Genomic DNA, 25,931 nt, shown 5'->3' with positions numbered 1-25,931 from the left:
CCGAGCGCTGGTGAGCTTGGCTGACCCTGCCTCCTCCCGCTGCAGATGCATGTCCATGCAGTGATCACCAGGAGTGAGACCCTGCCTGAACTAGGTCTAATACCCACCAAGATGTGTGTCTCTGTGCTGATGGAGAGTGCAGCTGTCTGCTGTGACGGCTCTACAGGTGGACTTTCTTCCTCCTCCGCAAGGTCCTTGACCTCTGTGAGCTGGAGAGCTTCCTCTTCTGGCCTTCCCCTCTTCCTGCTGGCATCTGTAAGTGAGAGAGGAAAGAATGAGTCATTGCATTAGCTGCCTCCATCATGGTGGAATGCATGACCCTTTCTAAGTGAGTACATTGTGCATGGATCCTTACTGAATAGAGGCTGCCTGTCGACCCCTCCATCTGCACAGGCTGGGTTCGAACTCTGTAAGGTTCCTCAGGCCAGGCTGTCTCACTGTCCCCAGCTCCTTCACTCGCTCTCCCTCTCATTTCTACCTGACGTTTGTTCTGATGTGCCCCTTCAATAGTTGTGACCAGTGGAAATGAACTCTCATCTGCCCCTTTCCAGTATTGCATTTTCCATCTATCCACAGACTCCAAACGAAGGAAACCCTCACTACTCGAGGTCCATTTAAAACTTCCAGAGCATTGGACCAGCAACAATTTCACAGGAACAAAACACATAAGGTAGAAATATTTTTCAAAAGGCGACATGATGCTAGACCAAGAATGCACCATTGCTCAATCTGGGGCTGAGTGTCTCACAGAGGACTCCATTTACCATAATCAACAACGCATGAAAAATGTATTTTGAGGTTCTGGCTGGGCTTCAGATGGTTATTTGTTTTCAGCTTCCTGATTGGGTGTCTGAGACGTGCTTGGCGTTTCCAGTGGCTGCTTTCGCAGCTCAAGAAATTTGCACTGCTGGAACTCATCTCTGAGAAACAATTGAAGGAGTGTTACCAGCAATGGAACTTTGGAAAAGCAGTAGGACATGCAAGAGATCAAAAAAAAATAATCCATTTATACTCCCTGCCTACACACACACACACACACACACACACACATCCAAAAACGGATTCTGGATTAAATTCAAATCGGCCACGAAACAGACCAGCCCCCACGATCTGGCGCCGACTGCAATTTCACACTGGCTGGCCAATTAACAGCCGGCCGGCCGGCCAGTGTGAAGGGCACGCTTGGTGCTGCCGGGGTAGGGGCAGGAGGAGCGCGAGCGCTGAAGCCTGCGCGTGCGCGGGAGGTGCGCGCAGTTACAGCTCCCTGCAGCACAGAGCTGCCTCAGGGAGCTGAAGGTTTTTAATCAATAAAAATAAAGAATTTTAAAATAAGGAAAACCTGTTCCCTCATGTGACTCTGTCACTTGAGCAGGAACATGTAAAATATGAGCGCAAAAAGTTCTTTTTTAAAATCACGGGATGAAACTTCATCCCGCCCGTGAGTGAGGTTTCGCCAAAAATGCAAAGGCTGCTTGGCCTTTTCACCTGCCCGCCAACCGAACAGTTGGACAGGCAGCAAAACATTCATATCAATTGGTTGATTGAGGGCCTTAATAGGCCACTTAATTGTCGGCGGGCGCGCTACCGACTCCCACCCGCCATCGCGCAACATCGCGCAAATGCACGGTGACACCCGACGTCATCGCGCGTCATTTTACGCTCGTTCAGGTCGGGCGGGCGCCCACCCAACGAGCCAAGAATTCTGCCATTGTTTTTCCTCGGTTTTGACCTCAATGATCACACGCCTGGGAAACATTGTTTTTCTTGAAATGGCCTGTGATATTTGTCCTGTCTGATTGAGGGAACTCTCTTAGCCAAAACAAAAAAAAATTTCACCGTGTTACACATTAATTGACAAAAACAGCAGCCCAATATTTCTCATCGGATTCCACATAGATACGCTGCTGTTCTATTTGAATTCCCAATGAGTCAAGTTTCTTGAGAACGCGGCACAGTAGATAAGGCGACCTCACTGATACCGCAGTTACGGTTAGTTGTCACTGAACCTCCAGTTTCCCACGGAAAAGGTATCACACGGAGCTGCAGATAGATACAAGTGCAGTCAAATCATGACTTTCAGAGGAATGCCCGAGTGCTAACTAAGCCTGTGCAGCTAATTTTATCCCGTGGACACAAATCCATGAGTGGTTTGAGTTTACTGTATCAGTGGGTAAAGAGAGGCAAGAGTCAGATCTGTCTGAATAATCAGGCCAAGTTTTTATGATGTGTTGAATCCAACTCTTCCAGGGCTGACACGTCAATCCCCAATAGTGCGCTCAGTTTCCGAAGGGTTTGACCAGAGACGCAATACGAGTATCTGTTTCAAAATGGGCCATACAACCAACGTAGTTTTGAATTTATTCAGACTGTGAGGTTAGCCTGGTGTCTAATTAGTAACATATGATACAAATGCAGGACCCCACTTTTTTTTTTACTTCTTGAGAGACTTGTTATGTTTCAATTCTGAAATTAAACAAACCTCATGCACAGTTTAAGAAAGTCAAATGTCAGGTTTCAGTATACATTTCAGCTTATGTGGTACATGAGGATTGGGTTATGTTGGAATAGTGGGGGCTGGGTCAGTATCTAGTTTAGCTTCTGCACATGTTAACTGCAGAGAACTAACAGGCCTGCAGATTTTTGGAAACCAAGTCGACCCGAAAAAAATACTACTCCAGGCATATTCGGAGGTAAAATTAAGAGGCAAGGGGGTTCATCTGATGCTTGTGTCAAGAATAAAACAAGGAAGTAAATTTTCATTTTAGTCTTTAAGCTCTGATTTAAACACTCAAAAACCAGAACTTTCATGTTATGTTATTAGTTTTTTTTTTATAAGAGTATTTCCTTTAAAGTCATTTTTAATTGTTGGTTTTCAAAACACGGGTGTTTTTTTCAAATTACATTTTTAGCATCGAAAACCAAGATAAAGCTGGGGGGATATATGGCCCCCAAAAACTCAGCGAAATTTGGAACATGTCTGTTTTAAAAACAAAAAAATCAGTTTTGATTTGGAGCCTTGTTAAAACTCAAGGCACCGTAACAGACTCAAGAAGGTGCAGTTAAGCTAAATAATGAGTTACAATTACTTCTTTAATTCCTAAATTGCAGCTTGGCAATTCAGTAAGACTGGATTCCAGGTCCTTGCCAATCTGAAGGAAGCACCTAGTTCCAGATATGACTGCACTGTGGTGGAAGTGAGAATTTGAAATCCACTGACTGATCTTTAGCTTGTTAAGCACTAACTGTTTACTTGCCAGTGCACCTAATCACACCAAGCTTTAAAAGAAATGGTCTTTTAAGTGCTCAAGCTACTTGGGTAGAATGAGTTTGACTTCCACAAAGGAACAATCATTTCTGGAATCCGAAACTCACCTCAGCAGGTGAATATGATGCTGGAAATTGGGATACAGGTACAGCGTGCAGCGTGTGTGCACCTGGGGACCTGAAGTTTGCTATTAGAAATTGAGAGAATTTGGGATTTTTTAAAAATTGTTTGTTCTTGGGGTGTGGCCTCACTGGCTAGCCCAGCATTTATTGCCCATCCCTAATGGCCCTTGAGAAGGTGGTGGTGAGCTGCCTTCTTGCTCTGCTGAGTTCCTTGTGGTGTAGGTACACCCACACCGCAGCTAGGGAGCGAGTTCCAGCATTTTGACCCAGCGACAGTGAAGGAACGGCGATATATTTCCAAGTCAGGATGGTGTGCGGCTTGGAGGGGAGTTTACAGGTGGTGGTGTTCCCATGTGCCTGCTGCCTTTGCCGTTGATTGGTCGCTGGTTTGGAAAGTGCTATTGGCACTTATAAAAACCTGGAAAGAAAGAGAAAACTGTTTATTTTTCTAACTGATCAACTAAGAATGGAAATCAGTCTTTTTTTTAGAAAGAGAATTTAATGTTGTTTATGCTTAAGGAACAAACTGCATGCTTTTGCCAGCTAATTGGCTTCATCCAAAATCTGAAACTGATCCAAGCTGTAAAAATTTCGTTGAGTGCCTACTCATGCGGGCTAAATATCAGCCATTCAGTTCTTTTAATGACGTTGGTAACTCTGTTTTAGTACTCTTGCGTTTATAGTGTGGTCTGGGAAAGGCAATGAGTATTCTAATGCTTCATATGTGCAACCTGTTCTGATAATTCTTCTGCTCCAACATAAACTTTTTCCATAGGTTTTTTTTTAAAGTAGCTCAATAATCTCATGATACGATGAGTCAATAGCACTGCACCTCTCTCTGCCTGCAGCCAATGTAGTGTGCAACACGAAATCTGTTACTGCGGCAGTTCACAGTGACACTTGACTTGTTAGTCTTCAATTAGCAGTGTCCAACTGCGCATAACACTTATTAATCTACTCCACCCAGCTTGATATATTAAATGTGTTGCATCAGCAGGTCTGGCAAGGGAGCCGTTTTCCATAGGCCCCCGACCCTCTATATGGTTTGTTCTTGAGTTTGACCTCCAGTACAGGAGCGGTGAGAGGAGAAAGCTGAGAAGAGGGGGGAGGAGAAAGGGGATGTGACTAAATGGAGAAACACACTATCAGTATCAGCCAATAAGGAGGACCCTCGGCAGTGGAGTGTTCACGGAATGTATAGCAGCAGCCAAAGGTTACATTCGGTCAAACATTACAAGCCTGCAGCAGCTGTGACGTTCATGAGTTGAATTTGAACATCGCTATCCTCGCTAGCTAGGTTACCATAAGCATACCTTGATGGTATTTTTAAAGATTTAATCCTATTTTTAAAAAAAAAAAGCTGTAGTATTCTTAACAACATTTCTGCACCAGCTGAAGAGAGTTGCTACTTTCAGGGTATTAGGGTTTTAATGCCTGAAACCTTAAAAAAAAAACGCTGTTTAATAAGTGCGACTCTGAAGGCCATTAATGTGATTTAAATAACTTGAAAACCGTACCCACATAAAAGGGGAAAATTAGGAAAGGACTAAGGGAATTAAGCAATAGTATTATAATTGCATCTGCTTTTAGTGGCCTCCGTGTGCTTCACTTTAATTGACTTATTTGAAAACTGATGGTGTGCGACTGCAGCCAAAAAGATGCATTGCAGAGGCTTTGTTACAGGACAACCTGAGGGAGTATAGCACAGTGCAGCATGGAAAAGCAGGAGTTTAATTGATGCATGGTACGTTTTCTGCAGAGTTACCCTTTTGACCGTTTTATTACATTTAAAATAACAATGGAAGACGTTTTGGGCACTGTCCCTTCATCAGAAAGTGAGCCCTTCAAGAGAACTCAGCAAAGCAGGGTCTGGGGGGCAGGGGAAGATTGGTTACCCAATAGAAGCTTAAAAACTGGTGGACCGCAGCATAACTGAAACAGTCAAAAGATATTAAAAGGTCAAAAGGCAGTGAAGGGCAAACAGCAAACCCACCATCAGGCATCCATCACAACCCATGTTCTGCTGGAGTTCACAGTCACAATGCCAACCCAAGTCAAATCATCTCCTCCCTCCCCCACCCTGCCAATATTTTTCTCTGCTCCATGTCACCAGCAATATCAAGCCAACATACCTGGCACAAAGCAAGATGGTTGTGGTTGTCGGAGGTCAATCATCTCAGCTCCAGGACATCACTGCAGGAGCCCCTCGGGGTAGTGTCCTCGGCCCAACCATCTTCAGCTGCTTCATCAGTGACCTTCCTTCCATCATAAGGTCAGAAGTGAGGATGTTCGCTGACAATGTTCAGCACCATTCGTGACTCCTCAGATACTAAAGCAGTCCAAATCCAAATGCAGCAAGACCTGGACAATATCCAGGCTTGGACTGGCAAGTAACATTCACACCACACAAGTGCCAGGCAATGACCACCTCCAACAAGAGATAATCTAACCATCACCCCATTATCATCACAATCAACATCCTGGGTGTTAGCATTAACCAGAAACTGATCTGGACTAGCCATATAAATACTGTGGCTACAAGAACAGGTCAGAGGCTAGGAATCCTGTGGCGAGTAACTCACCTCCTGACTCCCCAAAGCCTGTCCACCATCTACAAGGCAGACGTCAGGAGTGTGATGGAATACTCCCCACTTGCTTGGATGAGTGCAGCTCCAACAACACTCAAGAAGCTTGGCACCATCCAGGACAAAGCAACCCCCTTGATTGGCACCTCATCACAAACATTCACTCCCTCCACCACTGATGCACACTGGCAGTAGTGTGTACCATCCACAAGATGCACTGCAGCTCACCAAGGCTTCTTAGATAACACCTTCCAAACCCACGACCACTACCATCTAGACAAGGGCAGCAGACACATGGGAATACCACCGCCTGGAAGTTCCCCTCCAAGCCACTCACCATCCTGACTTGGAAATATATCGCCCGTTCCTTCACTGTCACTGGGTCAAAACCCTGTAACTCCCTCCCTAACAGCAGCTGTTCAAGAAAGCAGCTCACCACCACCTTCTGAAAGGCAATTAGGGATGGGCAATAAATGCTGGCCTAGCCAGTGACGTCCACATCCGACGAATGAAAAAAGAACAAAGGCCTTCAGCAAAGTGATCACCCACTCTGCCTTTGGTTTCCATCATGTAGAGGAGGCAGCAAGTACAGACCACAAAAAAAAATCATAAAATGATACATAAGGTGTTAACATCAAAGACTCTGAACCTGAATCTCAGGAAAAGAACTCCAAAGCGCTGCATTTTATCATTTATGTTACATACCTTGGAGACATGGACATCAAACAGGGACTATTGAGAAGCTGAATGCGTTCCAGATGTGAACATATAGGAGGACATTCTGCATATCCTACACAGATCAAAGACTAATGAGGAATTGCTGGAAATGGCCGGAGATGAGAGGAGATTAGTGCATAACAAATACTTTGGTCACATCATTAGAGCAGACAACTATTGAAAGGAAAGATTGACAGTAAACATCAGAAAAGAAAGCAAAGGAGAAAATGGATGGTGGATATAATGGACTGGATGCAGTTGACCTAGGTGGAATGTGTAATTAGACAGGTGGAGACTCATGGCAGTGAACCTTTTGGAAAGATGACACGCATCAACAAACAAAAATGATACAGTCTAGAAAAAGGCTCCTGGTGCCTTTGTCAGCTCTTTGAAAGAGCAATCCAATTAGTCCCACTGCCTTGCACTTTCCCCATAATCCTGTATTATTTTTCATTTCAGGTATTTATCTAATTCCCTTTTGAATATTATTATTGAATTTTCCACCGCCAGCCTTTCAAACAGTTTTTACTTTTTGTTATACTGCCTCACTTAGCTACTCTCACCACCTATTCCCTTTAACATATGATAATTGTCTCAATTAGATATTATTACAAGTTTTCACCTCAGCTTTTCAAAAAAAAACATTTGGCATCCTTCCTATTTTTGCTTTCTCCCCATTCCCTCCCCAACCCCTTGTCCATTCCCATCAAACCGCTCCCTTCCAGTCTTAAATCTGACTTTCAAATCTACACTCTCGTTCTCTTCACAGGCACTAATGGATCTCTTGTGTATACTTATCATATTTTCTGCTTTTCTTTCAGATTCCCACCATCTGTGGTTACTTATTTTTCCAATTTTAATTGGATTACAGGTCTTTCTTTCAAGAGAAAAAGAACCTGTGGACATAATTGTATTTGAAAATCATTCATTTCAAAGGATTCAATATTTTACAAAATAAGCACAACTTGCCGAAACCATTGTGGGGCTGGTTTTTGGTGTGTAGGGCTGACACCGAACATTATAGCCAGGGTCTGAGAAAGAAAAGGGCACTTGGGAATGATAATTCTGTTTAAAGTTGTAGTCAGCTTTCCTGCACATCACACATCGTTGCTGTAGTTTGAAGCGATACTTCATTCGGTCAACTCTCTAGCTTCCTTCTCACTTCAAGCTCTGAAGTGGAGTAGATTTTTTTCAGTTTAACTCTTTGTATAACATTTTAAATCCTTTGTAGCTGATCTGTCGTTATAGTAACTAAGAAATAAACAGGATCAGAATCAACATGATTTTACATCCGCCCAAAATTATGTATTTATTGACCAGCATTGCACCCGAACCTGTCAGCCTCTCGATGAGTGGGTTTGGGCTAAGGTTTCCCTCATTCTATAGATTTTACACAAATTCCACGTTCTTCCAGAACGGAATGTGAATTAGGCTGTTTTACTAAGCCTTGTTTGTTAACTAGCTGTGACCTTGAGAGTTATAGCGTGGATGTGGATCTGATTTCACAGGCATAGTGAAGGGGTAGTGTTGTCTTCTAAAGGTGATCCTTGGCTTTCTGTTGCTGGTAACAAAGGTGTGTTGTGTGTATATATGTTTTTAATACGTATTATTTATATGGAGATTTATCTTCATTCCCCTCTTCCATCACTAAAAAAAAAATGCAATCTTCCTCTGTAATTTGGTCACCCTGTTTGAACTCCTATTTTGGCTGGAAAGGAATGGACTCAAATACTGCTAGTGTCTCCATCCTTTTGCTTTCCAGACCTTATTTGATGAGTGAGCAATGGATTTATGAACTTGTCTTGTTCCTGGGCCTCCGATCAGCACTGGGCATGGGCAAGGATTGAGGCCAGGGCCTGCGTTTGGCCCTACTGACTGATGCTGGTACAACAAGCAATCAGAGCAGTGCAAATTGGGCAAGAGCACTTTTCTGCTGGAACGCCATCCACTTTGATTTCTCTTATTATTTTCCATCTGCATATCATTTAGTATCAGGTCATGCTCTGAGCAGTATATTAAAAAAAAAGCTGCAAGTGCTTGCTGTGAACAGGAGAAAGGATGGAAGACAATTTGAAGAGGCCACACCAAGAGTGTTAGGACTTGCAGTAATTTTACTTATGACTCAAGTTGATTTGTTTGGTTGGTTTTCCTACCACTGCACGCTAATTTTACATCTACCTTTGTGGATTTGCCAGTGACTGTGAAGACCACAGCAACCCTGAGCTCTTATGCTTTGGAGTCATTCAGGTTATCGCTGGGATTATCGTGATGCACAAATATATTAAGCAGGCCAAGGATGATTGTTTGCCGGAACAAGCAATTCCATCCACTTCCCATGGAGAGCGGAGCTAGTCTGAAAGGGCTGTACAAGTTTCGAGAGCAATGGGATCCCTGAAGGTCCAGGGCATCGGGGGTTACACCCATGTGGGTATGCATGCCACCCTGCTCAATGACATTGCCGACATCAGCAGGAAAGGATTCCATTCTCAACAAGCAGATTCTCGTGCAACTTTCAGCACTGGATCTCGCTTTCCTCTTCCTCAATGCAATCATTTTAAGGCAAGCCCAGTCTTTTTTTTTAAGTTGTTCTTCGAACCTGTGCAACATTACCGAAGCGACACTTATTGCCTATCCCTAGATAACAAGGTTTTAAGCACTGACCATGTTTTGTGGGACTGCAGTCACATGTAGGCCAGACAAAGTAAAGGCAGCAGCTCTCCTTACCTGAAGGACATTTGTAAATCAGTTGAGTTATTACTTCAATCCGGCAACTTACATGATTACTTTTCTGGAGTTAGCCCACAAATTGCCACGTCTTTACCGTTTAATTTCACATTTAACTTTGTCTCTGAAAGAGAGGTCTTAAGGTAGCCCAAGGGAGTTGAGGTTATCTTCCTCCCCCAAGATTAATGACACATATGCCAGGTCCCAGGCCTTGAGTTGACATCAGCATAGGTAAGGTCCTTGCTAGCTGAGTCATAACTGAGCAAACTATTGGCACATTGAGTGAGTGTGTTTTTTTAATTCATTCCCGGGATATGGGCTTCGCTGGCTGGACCAGCCCATCTATAATTGCTCTTGAATTGATTACTTGGATTGATCTGAGTACATTCACAATCCTTCAATTGGCATACTCCTCACTACTTTTTCCTTCCCACCCTCTGCCTCCTCCCCAAGCTACAATTCTGGCTTCTATATTCTGTTGTTGCCGCTCCTTAAGGGCATTGATCGCTGCTGCACTCTGTCGGGGCCCTTGATATCAGGAGAGTTCTTGCCTGCAGCACACGGCTGCACACAATCCTTTGGAACATTGACAAAAGCTGCTGGGAGTAATACTGAGGCAGAGCTTGGCTTGGGGGGTGGTGGTGAGAGGAGCCAAGACTGATTTTAATCCTGTTTTCCACAAACGCAGATAAATGGACACTGCCCCAGAGATGCTGATGTTAATGTAAAACATACAAAGCTAGTAGGCTTGAAATTTATTGCATCTAGATTAAGCAACCACTTTTGGTAAGCAGAAAAAGGTACCATCAAATATTTGTATCAGTGAAGGTTTTCAGTTGGCAGCTGGGATTGCCACCCAGCGACAGCACTTTTTGTTTCCCACAGCTGAACCTGGCTTGGGTGACTTCAGTGTATAAATGTCAACTTGTGCAATGAAACATCAAGTAAATAACTACAGCTCAATAGTTTGGAGACTTGTCCTCACCACAGCTAACTTGTAAACAGAAGGGCTTACCTTATGCAATCATCATCCCATTACAAAAACCTTTAAAAACAATGGAAAAACTGTAGCATATGTTATGCTCCAGAAGGCAAGTTGGTGAAGGATACAACAGGAGCCAATTTTTACACTTTGCAAGCATTTATTTACAGAGTTACAGATTACATGCATGCACCTCGTAACCCAGCAACCACAGTTTTATTATGTATCTACTTATAGGGGCACAAGTGAAGCCCCAGTTAACTCCCACCACTTGCACACATTAAACACAATTGATCTACAATTAGCAACTGTAAAGAACATATCTTCTTATTTTCTGTTGGACTGTGGTAAAATTGCAATGGCTGAAGGTACATATCCACTGGAACAGAATGAGAGATATATACAATGTTGCAGTCCTGGAACAGAGTGCCCCATGAAAAAAAGGATGGTGCCAGAAAGGAGTCCTAGACCAAGGGAGCTGCCTGACAACAGCATTTTAATTGGCTCCTGACCAGGTGACTAGGGTTTGTGTGAAGAGCAGTGCAGCTGAATAGCTCCTAGCCTGAAAGGAACAAGATCTAAAACCTCTCTCTCCTGTGTGGAAGATTCCAGTAATCCTTCAGAAAGCTCCTGGCCTGCAAAGAGAAAACATCTAAAATCGCTTTTCTCATATTTCTATAACCTGCTCTCTTTCTCTGCAAACCCCTGTCATGAGGCAAAGGGGAAAATCACTGTTGGAGACATTGAAAGGCAATTGCTGAACCAGTGAATCTAAATACTGAAAGTTCTGGAAGACCACCTCGTGTCATCAACAAGAACTGAAAGGCAATTGGAAGACATCGGCCAAAATCAACCCATCAAATTTAGTACTCCAGATTGGTGCTATTGAGCTGTTCTATCCCATCCTTAAAATCCCTGTGTGTGTGTGTGTGTGTATGTGTATGGGGATTTAAGAAGGGGGTAGAGTTTAAGTTATAGTGTTAGAAGTTAGCAGTTCATATTTCTTTCTTTTGCCACTAGTTAAAGACGATTTGTTCAATAAACAGTTATTTACTTATTAAGTTTACAAACCTGGTGCTTGTATCCTGTTAACCTAAATTAAACAGATAGGTAGAATTGGGGTAATCTGGTGATTCGATCAAACTTTTTCACATTTGTCACGGCTCAGGGAGCAGTGGGGCTGGATATTACAGCGCACTTTCCCCAATGAGTTGTGACACAACATAGATTCACCAAAATGTTATCAAGGAAAGGGTTGCAGTTATGAAAGTTGAGAAGTTAGGACATTTTTAGCTGGAGTTGAGAGGTTCAAAAGTTGGTGATAGAGGTACTCAAAGTTATGAAAGATTATGATATGTAGTGACTATTGTCTGACCAGTCAGTGAAAACAGTCAAATTATTTAATATAACCACAAAGAATTAAATGGGAGGCTAGAAAAGTAATTGAATGGGAGCTTAGAAAATATTTCTTCACACACTGGGTGTTCAGAATGGAATTCTCTTCCACAAATCCATTAATTGAAGCAGAACTCATAAATTCTTTCAGGAGCGAATTAAATAGTTGGTTGAAAAACATGAATGTTGAAGAATATGGTGAGCAGGAGAGCAGTATTAGACTAAGTGGCTGGAGTAGTGAAAAATATCACTGCAGAATTGATGAGCTAAATAACCCCATTTGTGTTTTAAAATCCTTTCATGGGTGCTGCTGGCAGGCCAGAGTTTGTTGCTCATCAGCTTGTTGCCCTTGAACTGAGTGGCTTGCTGGGCCATTTCAGAAGGCAGTTAAAGGTCGACCACATTGCTGTGAACCTGGAGTCTCTTGTCAGCCAGACCGGGTAAGGATGGCAGATTTCCTTCACTGAAGTGAATCAGGTTTGGTTTTTAACGGCAGTCAATAATAGTATCGTGGTCACTATTACTGAGACTAGCTTTCAATTCTAGATTTTATTAACTGAATTTAAATTCAGCCAGTTGCCATGGTGGGATTTGACCCTACGTCCCCAGAGCATTAGCCTGGGCCTCTGGACTGGGCCAGTCTAGTGACTTTATCACAATGCCACCATTTCCCCCCCCAAATGTGCTGTGACATTTCAAGGTTCCCTGTGTATTAATTGCTTGTGACTATGATATATCCACTTGCTCTCCATGTAGTGGGGAATATAAACAAATCATTCACCGAGTCTAACTTTACCAGACGTTGTGCAACGTATTGACATTGGATACTGTCAAGGCTGCCATTGTTTTCAAAACCAGAGGGTGAGATTGGAGTGTGACCCTGATTTGAATTGAATTTTTTCTTGCGAAGAAAGTTCACAAACTCCTGATAAATAATGCCTCCGTGCCTTGAGACAAGGAAGAAAATAATCTTTATTATAAAAGAAACTCTCCTCGTGTCCAATTTACTTCTCGGATGGCGAGACTAATCCAAAACTCTTCAATTGGTACACTAAATACCAGAAGGGTTGGATCCGTGGTGCGTGAGGTACTGGCCTGTAAATCGAAGTCTCCCCCCCACATTGTGTAATGGATTCAATACATGCTATCTGTTCAATGAGCAGCTCTGTGTTAACTCACTATAGCATTGGGCATTGAAATTACAGCCCAGCGCAACTGTGATGGTGTTAACACTTCAACTGGAGCCATTATACATTGCCCAATTTTCCTTCTCTCTCACTAAATCCAACTGAGTTTTTAAGTGATGTTATAATCTCTATCTCAGCAACGACATCTGGTAAGGCGTTCCATATTTTAATAATACTCTGCGTTAAAAACAAAATGGAGAGATTGGCTGCCACCCCACTATAATCCCGGTCAAAAACTGAGAATAATACGACATTCTAGGTCGCCCGTGCCTCAGCAGGTGAAACGCGCAGGTTCTAGCAAACCTCTTTATCAAGAGAATGGGGAACTCGCTGTTGAGGTAAATTAGCACTGACGGCTTTAAGGGGAGGCTAGATGAGCTCATCAGAGAGCAGGGGAATAGCCGGTTACGCTGATAGTTGGATGAAGAAGGATGTGGGGAGACTCCAGCATGGACTGGCTGGGTCTGTGCTTCTGTGCTGTCTGTTCCACGTAATTACATTGCACTGGAATGCAGACAGCTACGGTGACTTTTGGGAGGAGCACATTTTCCAAGTAGTTGCCGACAGTGACAAGATCCCAGGAAAATTAAAATTTTAATGCCTACGGAAAGAGCTGTTGGTACTTGTAAGGATTAAAGTGCCCTTCGGCAGCAGGTCTGTTTAATTGTGCCTCAGCGTGAAAGCAGCGTGGGCTCGAATGGTAACACTTTCAACACGCTGCTTTAAACTTTTCTTTACTTTTTTTTATCACCTGACAGCTGCTTTCCTAATTGATTCAGTCTGGTGGCCCCAAAACCTCTTTTTTTATGAAAAGATGATGAAGAACTTTTAAAACAAAGGCTCTGTTTGGTAAATCAGGAATGCCGTGTTCTTCATTCTTGGAATGCATTAGACAAAAATATAACATTTCACTACTACACGACATGCAGTCAAACCCAGATTCCTACCCCAGCACCATTCAGAATGTTATATAGAAGTAGTAGATACACGGGCTGATCAGAGGGGGATGCAGAGTTATTCTGGTGAAATAGGATCATTTCCTTTAAGGACTGTGCACACTACATAGACATAACCAACACGGTGTGCCGACTGTCAGCCATCTCTCGTCTAGTGAACATCTGCCTATTCTATCTACAGGATCACTTATAGGGTGTGCAGATCTCCCAGCTAAGTTTTTTTCTGGGAGGGCCAGCTACAGCCTAACTGAACAATACCCTGGAGCATTGCAGAACTGTTATTGTTGATGGTGTGATTCATCTTCCTCTGCCAGGAATGTCATCTTGGAGCCGACTAGATGTCAAAGATATCCTGCACGCAGGGAAGATAATCTGTCATTCCCTGACACTGAGAATTGGGATTTCTCTCACTTGGCTCCTAAAGGACAGGGATCCTAAGAGTTAGGCTTTTCCTTGCTGTTCCCTTCAGTCCCTCAGCCCTGGCCGGTGAGTTTATTATAAACAGTGATATAAAAGCACCTCCATTTTGGCTAATACCATTTCTGTTGACGGTTTCCCTGTTGTCTCAAGCTTTCCCATCCTATTACCGATCTCTGGCTCCTCTATACTATGGTAAGAAATAGATTGCAAGTTTACAATGCTACACATTCACCAACTAACATCACTCCATTGCGATGAATCACAGCATGTTCTGAGCTTGATGTCCAAGTTTCACCTTTGAGGTGAGGGGAGCAATAAAAAATGTCAAAACCCAGCCATTAGATTTTATGATTGATCGTACAGTCCACATTAAATTAGAATGTAGCCACCATAAAATATACTACCCTCCATTGACACCATTTTACGTTAACCGCTCAGAAATGTCAAGCCTTATATTTTGATCCATAAATTCCTGCATGAAACGCCTTTTAATTTTTTTATTAAGCACTTTCTAACGACCTGTCCCCATCTGAACCAAGTGAGTTTATTTCATTGCCTTAAAAACAGCCCTACAATGGTCTGCTGGGTCCAAACGCCAACCCAGTATAGCACTGGACCAGATCTGAAAATCGCAGGTAGGATTTTCACTCTCGATTAGCAGAGGCAGTGGTTTCTGTGCTACTGATCTCATTTGCCCCAGCGAAAAAGCTTGTTCCTTTTCCAGTTCTGACCTGAACTCCACAGGCTTGACTGTGGTGCCATTCGTAGTTGAATAACTTGGTGAAGAACAGCAGCTTTGGACAAGGTGTCAGTGATCTGTTAGTTGTGCCTTAGGGAGAGGTGAATGGGAAGAAAGCTGCTCTTGTGGTCACAGTATTTGTATGGCTAGCCTAGTTCTGTTTCTGGTCAATGGTAAGCCCCAGGATGTTGATAGTAGGACACTCAGTGATGATAATGCCATTGAATGTCAAGGGGCGATGGTTAGATTCTCTCTTGTTGGAGATGGTCATTGCCTGGCACTTGTGTGGTGTGAATGTTACTTGCCACTTGTCAGCCCAAGCCTGGATATTGTCCAGGCCTTGCTACATTTGGACATGGACTGCTTCAGTATCTGAGGAGTCGCGAATGGTACTAAACATTGTGCAATCAGCAGCGAACATCCCCACTTGTGACCTTATGATGGAAGGAAGGTCATTGATGAAGCAGCTGAAGATGGCTTGGCCAAGGACACTACCCTGAGGAACTCCTGCAGTGATGTCCTGGAACTGAGATTGATCCCCAACAACCACAACCATCTTCCTTTGTGCTAGGTATAACTCCAACCAGCAGAGAGTTTTCTGCCTGATTCCCATTGACTCCAATTTTGCTAGGGCTCCCTGATGCCACACTCGGTCAACTGCTGCCTTGATGTCAAGTGCTGTCACCCTTGCCTCACTGCTCAAATTCAGCTCTTTTGTCCATGTTTGAACCAAGGCTGTAATGAGGCCAGGAGCTGAGTGGCCCTGGCGGAACCCAAACTGAGTGCCAGTGAGCAGGTTATTGCTAAGCAAGTGCCACTTGATAGCACTGTTGATGACCCCTTCCATCACTTTACTGATGTTTGAGGATAGAGTGATGGGGCAGTAATTGGCCAGGTTGGATTTGTCCTGCTTTTTGTGTACAGGACGTTCGTGGAAATTTTCCACATTGCCAGGTAGATGCCAGTGTTGTAGCTGTATTGGAACAGCTTGGCTAGGGGCACAGCAAGTTCTGGAGCACCAGCCTTCAGTACTATTGCCGGAATATTGTCAGGGTCCTAATCCTTTGCAGTATCCAGTGCCTTTAGCCGTTTCTTGATGAAATGTGATATCACCGAAGACTGGCATCTGTGATGCTGGGGACCTCCGGAGGAGGCCGAGATGGGTCATCTACTCGGCACTTCTGGCTGAAGATTGTAGCAAATGCTTCAGCCTTATCTTTTGCACTGATGTGCTGGGCTCCCCCATCATTGAGGATGGGGATATTTGTGGACCCTCCTCCTCCAGTGAGTTGTTTAATTGTCCTCCGCCATTCACGACTGGATATGGTGGGACAGCAGAGCTTAGATCTGATCCATTGGTTATGAAATCACTTGGCTTTGCCTGTCATATGCTGCTTTTGCTGTTTGTCATGCAAGTAGTCCTGTGTTATAACTTCACCAGGCTGATACCTCATTTTTAAGTATGCCTGGTGCTGCTCCTGGCATGTTCTCCTGCACTCTTCGTTGAACCAGGGTTGATCCCTTGGCTTGATGGTAATGGTAGAGTGGGGGATATGCCGGTCCATGAGGTTACAGATTGTGGTTGAGTATGATTCTGCTGCTGCTGATGGCCCACAATGCCTCATGGATGCCCAGTTTTGAGTTGTTATATCTGTTTGAAATCTATCCCATTTAGCATGATGATAGTGCCACACAACATGATGGAGGGTATCCTCAATGTGAAGGCGGGAATTCATCTCCTACCAATACTGTCTAAGACAGATGCATCTGCGGCAGGCAGGTTGGTGAGGATGAGGTCAAGTATGTTTTTCCTTCTTGGTTCCCTCACCACCTGCCGCAGACCCAGCCTAGCAGCTATGTCCTTTAGGACTTGACCAGCTCGGTCTGTGGCGGTGCTACTGAGCCACTCTTGGTGTAGACATTGAAGTCGCCCACCTAAAGTACATTTTGGGCCCTTGCCACACTCAGTGCTTCCTCAAAGTGTTGTTCAACGTGGAGAATCACTGTATTACCATTGGCTTAAGTTTCGTCCTGTTGGACATGCACAACAGGACAACGGTGAATCTACTATTCTTATGGCCAGTTGTGTCACTAACGCAGCTTTCTCTCCAACTTTGCTCACTGTTTGACTGGCTGGCATGTCAAAATCTCATCCACGTTCGCAAAACAGGCCATTCTGTGTCCATTCTTTTGTCGATGTTTGATTATAAACTGCTGAAATGTGTTAAGCCTGTTATCAAGTTCTGCTGTGAAATCTTGGTCTTCAGTCACAGGTCAAAATTGTTCCTCTTCATAAGCCCAGTACACCATCCAGGGCTGGCTTTAAAGTCTGCAATGCCTCATTTTCTTCCTTGTTTCAGGATGAAGATTCGGACAGATCCTTGAGAAACTAAGAATCCATTCAGGCGATTTTCATTGACGTTATTTTCTAACTACAGCCACATGCTAGGCTTTACTCAGTTTACATATTTACTCTTGGGTATCTGCCTTAGGTATGTAGAAAGCTTCCGCCAATCTCTAATGTTCTTCTCCGACATCTTGATTCTCTAGCTGCGATGCAATTAGTCGCCTGCTCTGCAATTTCAGCAACTATAAGTCCGAACTGAGTGTGTATCTACCGTTCCTTCATGATACCACGTTGCCATATTAGAGGGTGGGATTGGTGGGAGCGCAGTGCACACCAGTGAGGTGGTAGCCTTGAATCCCATGTTGATGTGCGCAAACATGAGGGGCTGAACAGCTGTGTAATAAACTTGGAATGCAGGACTAGCTTCTTGTACAACATAGTAAACTTTATTTACAGGCTCCAGATGAGTCTACCTGCTTGTTCCAAGACCAAGGCTACAAAGCTCAGCCCCTAAGATTCCCCACTCTTAGGGCTGATTCATCTATACAGTCACATGATCCCCATAACAGTAAGAAATGGTTTAATTTACAGATCGTGACAGGCCATCTTCGCTGGTGTGCTAGTCTACGATCCTATCAATGAGTAGGTTTACACCAAGGCGAGTTTGGCTTTGGCTGGTGGGTGGTAAGTAGAGAGAGTTTGGATTTTGGGCTACAACTTATGCGCAAGATATATGAAAAATGAATGATTTATTTTTGGCCAAAGTTGGGGATTGACTTTTACAAGAGATTGACCAGTACTCGAGTATATTCCGAGCTATGGCAGTTGCGAAGCTGGATTTGCTGTTGAAATAGGCTGTAAGGAAATGAGAGCAAGATTTGAAACATGCATAGGTTTTGAGATGAGATTCTTGAAACAGCGTAACATTTATTTTCTAAATATAGAATAACTGTTGGATTGGTGCATGTGCCAGACACATTTCAAATAAACTTGAGCTGTTAATGTAAACCCTCCTAGACTCAGCAATTCTGTTAGAGGCTGTAACTCTGCCCAGAACAGCTGTCATAGTGACATCTATTTTGGGGTTTATCAGATGTTCTAGCACTTGCTGTGACTGTCTTAAAAATTGGAGCAAAGGCTGCATCACCTGATGATGGTGGCGATACTGAGGGCTATCATCAGTCACCTGATGGGGAGGGCCAATGGCGAAGGATATATTTAAACATAATTACTGGACTCAAAGTAACCACCATGCCCTGTAAAGTTATGCATTTCTTTTTTTAGATTTGTTTGCCTATTCCTGACCAAGTGTAGTCATCCCTGAAGATATTTGCAGTTTGTGTGACCTAACTAGTATTTTTTTTAAAAAGTCAGCCAGTCATTCCTCTCACTATTGCTTCCTTTAGTCACACCACCATCACTTCTGTCATTCCATCATGCACTGTAACCCAACCCCTCCTCTTCGTTCCATTTGTAACATCTCCCATCTCTCACTGCCCTGATACATTAACCTGGCCTTCTTCTCTCCACAGATACTGCCTGGCCTGCTGACTAGTCTCTATTTTCTCTTTTGAACGAAACATTATATTGTAATGAAACACCCACATGGAATCTTAAACCCACTAACCAGACGGCACTTGATACTGAGGCAAAAAATGATCAGTTCATTATTGCGTCCGCTGTCGCTCTGACTAAATGTGGAATGAATTAGACGGACTGAGCTGGGACACGATAGATCATTTGTCCAATACAGGATTAGGGTCTGAGTCACAAGGCTCCTGGTTCAAGTCCCACTTCAGGGCTTGAGCGCAAACATCAAGGCTGACGCTCCAGTGAAACACTGGGGGACTGCTGCACTGCCAGAGGTGCCACCTTTTGGATGAGATGTTAAACTGAGGCACCATCAGCCTGCTCAGGTGGATGTCAAATATCCCATGGTACTATTTTGAAGCAGCACAGCGGGGGCTATCCCTAGTCATCTGGCCAATATTTAACCCTCAATCAACATCACAATAAACTGATTTTCTGGTCGCTATCCCATTACTGTTTGTGGGAGCTTGCTGTGCACAACTTGGCTGCCTTGTTTCCTACATTACAACAGTGACTACACTTAAAACGTAATTCAATGGCTGTAAAGCACTTTGAGATGTCATGTGGTCATGAAAAGTGCTGTATAAATGCAAGTCTTTTTGTTTAGAAACTGTGGCACCACAATGCATTGTAGGCATCTAGAGCTTAACTGAATGTCGAACCCTTGTGAGCTTAACCTTGCTTTCTGCAGTCAAAAGCATTTGATGTTGCCTGTATCTGGTGTAAGCCAAGTTTGGACAATGCATTGTAAATACAAAAATGGGGCCAGCACTGGGGATGCTGAGTACAATAAAACATCTCAAAAGCTCTGATATTGGCATTGCCTCTTGATTTTTCCAGGATTATTTGCTCTTCACCATTCGCAGTCGCCACTTACTTTCTCTTATGGTATGTACCAAATGGAAATATATCCGAGATTGGAAAACTCCTTTGGTACTTGCTTTTCTACTGTTCGTTCCAAACGCTGCAAACTGTAAGTACTTATCAAGGAATGTTGTCTTTATTGCATTTAGTGATTAAACGACACAAAGGATAGAAAGCACATTTTTTAATTAATTATTTCCCGGTTCTTTTGCTACCAGGCCTGGATATGATTTATTTTTAATTGAAAAATATGCTTCCATCCAGCTTTCATCCAATTCAGTAAAGGTAACTCAGCACATGGTGAGGTCTATTTACTTTGTGGGGTTTTGATTGGCTTCCATTTCTAGGCGTCCAAAGTTTGACATTTCTGAATCTGAAATTGATCCGGCCCAATACAGCGCTCAGCAGCAGAGTTATTCCATAACCAATGCCAGAAGCACTAACCTAGTTCTCGGAGTTGACGCAACAAGATGAACCCACTGTAACATCATTTGTATCCATGGATATTTGTCTGTAAACATTCCTTTTCACCTGCTTGCCTTGGCTCATTGTGTGTTACCTTTGGTTGGGCGCCTTGTGATTTTTGGGAAAGTGACACTTCTTGATGGAAATACGTAAAACTCAGTACTTCAGATGTGTAAATAATGTTTCCAATTATTCTAATGTCCTGAGGTTGGAAGGTCCAAAATACATTTTGCCAATGGTGCAGACGCCCTGTTATTCTGTTTTTGCCAACGACGGGTCTATATAGACAGGCTGTCTGCGCTGCTTTGACTTGCAAGTAGCTCCTGCCAGTGATTTCAGAACAATGCGAACACCTTTGGTGAATGCAAAGTTAGTGCCTGTCTCAGCGCTTGTAATTTTAGTTCATCTGTCTTTTCCCCAACTCTTCCCAAATGGAGAATAGATTCTCCGTTCAGGATCTGAGTTGTGCACTTAATATGATACTCCACTGATAGCTGGGACTAGATGAAGCCTGCAATTTCCATCATACCAATCCCTCTATTCTGCCCTGCTAAACCCAGTATATAAATGCACATGTGCTATTCCTGACTATGGGCCATCACCCCAATTAGAAAGGGCCATGGAGTGCAGCACCAGCATGAAATGTAATGTTTCCGACATGTAGAAGTCCTTGTCACTTGACTCCTTATGAGGGGCGGCACCCTAGAGTAATGTTACTGGACGAGTAATCGAGATGCACGGACAAATGCTCTGGAGACACGAGTTCAGAAGTTCGAATCCTACTACTGCAACCAGAGGAATTTAACTTGAGTTAATTAATAGATCTGCGATAAAATGCTAAACTTATTAATAATGATCATCAGCCTATCAGATTGTCATAAAAATCCCTCTGGTTCACAAATGTCCTTCAGGAGAGTAAATCTGCCATCCTTACTCGGTCTGGCATACCCCAGTGTGACCCCAGAGCCACAGTAATATGGCTGACTTCTCATTGCCTTCTGAAATGGCTGAGCAAGCCACGCAGTTGTAGGTGACTCACCTACCTGCTCACCACCACTACTGCTCAAGGGCACTTAGGCATGGGCAGTGAATACCCATTGTCAGCAATGCAAAAACAGACAGAAAAAAAACATTTAAAATAAATCACTAATCGGGCCTGACTAGGCCTCTTGTGGTTTCTCTTGTTGAGACGCACGGAACGATACTTTGCCTTAGTTTAAACGGGGCCGGATTTGCGCCATCGAGGTGGGAAGCTCAAGTTGGGAAATCTCCCGACTTGGCAGCTCCGTCTCCTTTAAAAGGGCCCCAGCCACCATATTTCTGTTCCAGGTAGGCGGTGGGGCGGTGGGGGGGTGGGATGGGTCCGGGCATGCTGCCTCTGGAGGCAGTTTGTAGGTGGCCGCGGAGGTGGGCAAGTGGCGAGGCAGCCTAGTAAGAAGGCCCTGCTCAGTTCTCCTGAGGCTTCAGCCCAGTTGTGTAAAAGGCTGCTAGGCCCCCTAGCCCTCACCCCTCACCCCCCCTCGTATCCCTGTACCAGAAGTGGAGGCTGGAATTCCGCATCTAGGTCCGGCTTGCCATTTTTAAAGGTCTCCGGAGCCGGGATGACTGCGTGAAAACCTGACTCAAATTTTGATAATACTCTAGATTAATCTAGTGTTACCTTAAGCCTGTATTTGAACCTTTTATTGTTATGATATTCTGTGCTGTGGTTCTCAAATTACTGTAGTTAAACCTTTTGTTCTTTACCCCTCTTGTGGTGTAGATGCTGCAGGGTAAATCCAAACTTAGTGTTTTTTTTTTGAAATGGCTCTGTTCAAAAATAAAATTTTCCATTTTTTCCTTAGTGCTTCCATGTACCCTACTCTGCGCTTACAATGTTCATAAGCACAGACCAAAAGGAAAGAGATTCTGCAACAGCTTATCGTGAGTAAGCCTTTTCTATTTTATCAATGGGTTTTCAAACAGTGATTTTAGCCATTCGGATTAATTGGAGCATCTGTTTTACTATGACTATTAATGTCCACTATTTTAATTTATTTTTTTAAATTAAGTTTGAATGACTGCCAGGGTTGTTTTTTCTTCAATTGTTGATGAAAATTGGCAAAATTGAACTTACAAGTAAAACTAAAGAAGCTCAAGTGAGCAGAATATTTCTAGGCGTTTTCTGGTTCTATGAATGAACGTTTTTTTTTTAATACCTGGTTTGTTCTCTCAGTTCTCAGTTGGTTTGAATTCTGCGTAAGGCTATTTTCACTTACAGTACATGTAGAATGTACACTGATTTAACAGCTACTCAACTTGATAGTTTCTGTGGTTTTTAATGCCATTGAACTCCAAAGCTGAGTGTCCATTATATTAAAATATAATCCTGGATTAGAAAGAAAATTCAGTGAATGTGAACAGAAAAATCTTTATATTTCTGATGATTAACACTCGGAGCTCCCCAGACTGACATTGATCCTCAGATACCTCCAGGTCGCTCTTTATCCATGATCCTGAGGGAACTTTGAACTGATAACCTATTAGTTTCACCATTTCTAGGTATTTGAAGATGGGTTCCTGTAGAGTTACTGACTTTTCCACTTTCTTTTGCAGGTATGACTGTGGAGGTGCTGGGAACAGTGTTAGGAACAGCAATACAAGGTCAGATTGTAGGTGGGGCTGATTCCCCTTGCATTCATGAAAATGGCATTAATGCTTCAATATCCACAATTGATGTCAACACTACACAATACAATCCCAACACGTCGATCAGCCAGCTGGTACGTATTCACGTCTCCCGGTTTTAAAGGTAGAAATATCAAAATCCGATTAGATGTTTTAAAAATTGGTGGGGAGGTTTGGTAACGGTGTATTACAGCACAGGCAGGGTTAATTAGTAATGTCATTGTAAAAGGTCCACTGGGAAATAGTGATCATAATACAATTGATTTCCACATTAAGTTTGAAAACGACATACGCCAATCACAAACAAGAATCTTAAACTTAAACAAAGCCAATCACGGAGGTATGAGGGGAGAGCTGGCTAAGGTTGATTGGGTAAATAGACTAAAAGGTATGGCGATAAATAAACAGTGGAAAGCATTTAAAGGAAACAATTCAAGATGTTCAACAAAAATACATTCCACTAAAAAAACAAAAGCTCAACAAGAAAGGTCCTTCCATGGCTTGCTAAGGAGGTTAAGAATGGTATGAGGTTACACGAAGAGGCTTATAATGCTGCAAAGGTTAGTAGTAAATCCCAGGACAGGGAGTGTTTTAGAAACCAGCAAAGGGCCACCAAAAAATTGATAAAAAGGACAAAAAATAGAATATGTGAGTAAACCAGCCAGGAACATAAAATCCTGATTGTAAGAGCGTGTACGAGTTTATAAAAGGAAGAGTATAACTAAAGTAAACATTAGTCCATTAGAAGCAGAGACAGGAGAAATTATCATGAGGAATGAAGAAACGCCAGAGACATTGAACAAATATTTTGTCTCTATATTCGCAGTAGAAGACACAAGTTATATACCAGGAATATGGGATAACCTAGGGGCAAATAAGATCGTTTGAAATTAAGCTAATCAATATCAGCAGAGGAAAAAGTACTGGAGAAATTCGAGGGTCTAAAATCTGACAAATCCTCCAGCACATGATGGCCTACATCCTAGGGTTCGAAAAGAAGTTGCTGAAGGGATAGTGGATGCACTGGCTATAAATGAACAAAATTCCCTAGATTCTGGAACGGTCCCAGCAGATTGGAAGTTACTGCTATTCAAGAAAGGACAGGAGAGAAAACTGGGAACTACAGGCCAGTTAGCCTGACATCAGCCATGGGAAAGTGCTGGAATCTTAGCAATGCACTTAGAAATGCGTAGTATGATTAGTACAAGTCAACATTGTTTTGTGAAAGGGGAATCCAATTTGATAAATTAGGGTAGATAAAGGGTAACCAGTAGATGTAGAATACTTGGATTTTCAAAAGGCATTCATTAAGGTGTCGCACAAAAGGTTAATACACAAGATAAGGGCTCGTGGAGTTGAGGGTGATATATTAGCATGGATAGAGGATTGGTCAATGGAGAGGAAGTAGAAAGTAGGGATTAATGGGATATTTTCAAGTCGGCAAGCTATGACTAGTGGAGTGCCGCAAGAATCATTGTTGGGTCCTCAGCTATTTACGATTTATATTGATGGCTTAGACGAAGAAACAAAGTGTAATGTATCTAAGTTTGCTGACGATAGAAAGCTAGGTGGGAATGTGAACAATGAGGAGGACAAAAAGAGGCTGCAAAGCGATAAAGACAGGTTAAGTGAGTGGGCAACAAGGTGGCCGATGGAGTATAATGTGTGGAAAGGTGAGGTAATTTACTTTGGTCTTAAGAATAGAAAAGCAGAATATTTTTCCAAAGTGTGAAACTTGTGAATGTTGATGTTCAGAGAGACCTGGGAGTACTCGTTCAAGAAACACAAAATATTAGCTTGGAGGTAGAGCAAACAATTAAGAAAGCAAATGGCATTTGGAGTACAAAAATAAAAAACATTTGTACATGGCTTTGGTGAGACCACACCTAGAGTACAGTGTGAAATTTTGGTCTCTGTATTTAAGGAAGGATTTACTTGCATCAGAGGTGGTAAAGCAAAGGTGCACTAGATTGACCCTGGGTTGAGAGGGTTATCCTATGATAAGAGATTGCTGATTTACTCAAAGTGATGGAAGGTGTCATCGACAGTGCTGTCAAGTGGCACTTGCTCAAATAACCTGCTCACTGACATTTAGTTTGGGTTCTGCCAGAGCATCTCAGCTCCTGACCTCATTACAGCCTCAATCCAAATATGGACAAAAGAGCTGAACTCAAGCAGTGAGGTGAGAGTCATTGGCCTAGACATCAAGGCCGCATTTGACCAAGTGCAGCATCAAAGAGCCCTAGCAAAACTAGAGTCAACAGGAATGGGAGAAAACTCTCCACTTGTTGGAGTCACACCTAGCACAAAGGAAGATAGTTGTGGATGTTGGAGGTCAATCATTCCAGTCCCAGGTCATCGCTGCAGGAGTTCCTCAGGGTAGTGTCCTAGGCCCAACCACCTTCAGTTGCTTCATCAATAACCTTCCCTCCACCGTGAGGTCAGATATGGGGATGTTTGCTGATAATTGCACAATGTTCAGCTCCATTCACAACGACTCAGATACTGAACCAGTCCATGTCCAAATGCAGCAAGACCTGGATAATAACTAGTCTTGGGCTGACAAGTGGCAAGTAACATTCGCACCACACACGTATCAGGCAATGACCATCTCCAACAAGAGAAAATCCAACCATCTTCCCATGACGTTCAATGGCATTATCATCTCTGAATGCCACACTATAAACATCCTGGGGATTATCATTGACCAGAAACTGAACTGGACTAGCCATATAAATACTGTGGCGACAAGAGCAGGTCAGAGGCTGGGAATGCTATGGCGCATTTCTCACCTCCTGACTCCCCAAAGCCTGTTCACCATCTACAAGGCACAAGTCAGGAGTGTGATGGAATACTCCCCACTTGCCTGGATGAGTGCAGCTCCAGCAAGAAGTTTGACACCATCC

At 43.2% G+C, this 25,931-nt stretch overlaps 1 protein-coding gene across 1 annotated transcript in view; it reads left to right on the top strand.

Moving 5' to 3' along the window:
- mfsd2ab (MFSD2 lysolipid transporter A, lysophospholipid b) overlaps nucleotides 1-25,931 on the top strand; it is a 59,669-nt gene that overhangs the window by 14,054 nt on the left and 19,684 nt on the right. The window contains exons 4-6 of the mRNA XM_078567265.1: nucleotides 19,870-20,002; nucleotides 22,203-22,281; nucleotides 22,954-23,120. Of these exons, the coding sequence (XP_078423391.1) occupies nucleotides 19,870-20,002; nucleotides 22,203-22,281; nucleotides 22,954-23,120 (379 nt within the window). The remainder of the gene's footprint in view (nucleotides 1-19,869; nucleotides 20,003-22,202; nucleotides 22,282-22,953; nucleotides 23,121-25,931) is intronic.

This window comes from Cetorhinus maximus, chromosome 21 (genome assembly GCF_964194155.1).
Source record: "Cetorhinus maximus chromosome 21, sCetMax3.hap1.1, whole genome shotgun sequence".
NCBI classification, from domain to species: Eukaryota; Metazoa; Chordata; class Chondrichthyes; order Lamniformes; family Cetorhinidae; genus Cetorhinus; species Cetorhinus maximus.
Note: the sequence above shows the minus strand (reverse complement) of the source record. Positions and strands in the feature narration are given on the sequence as shown.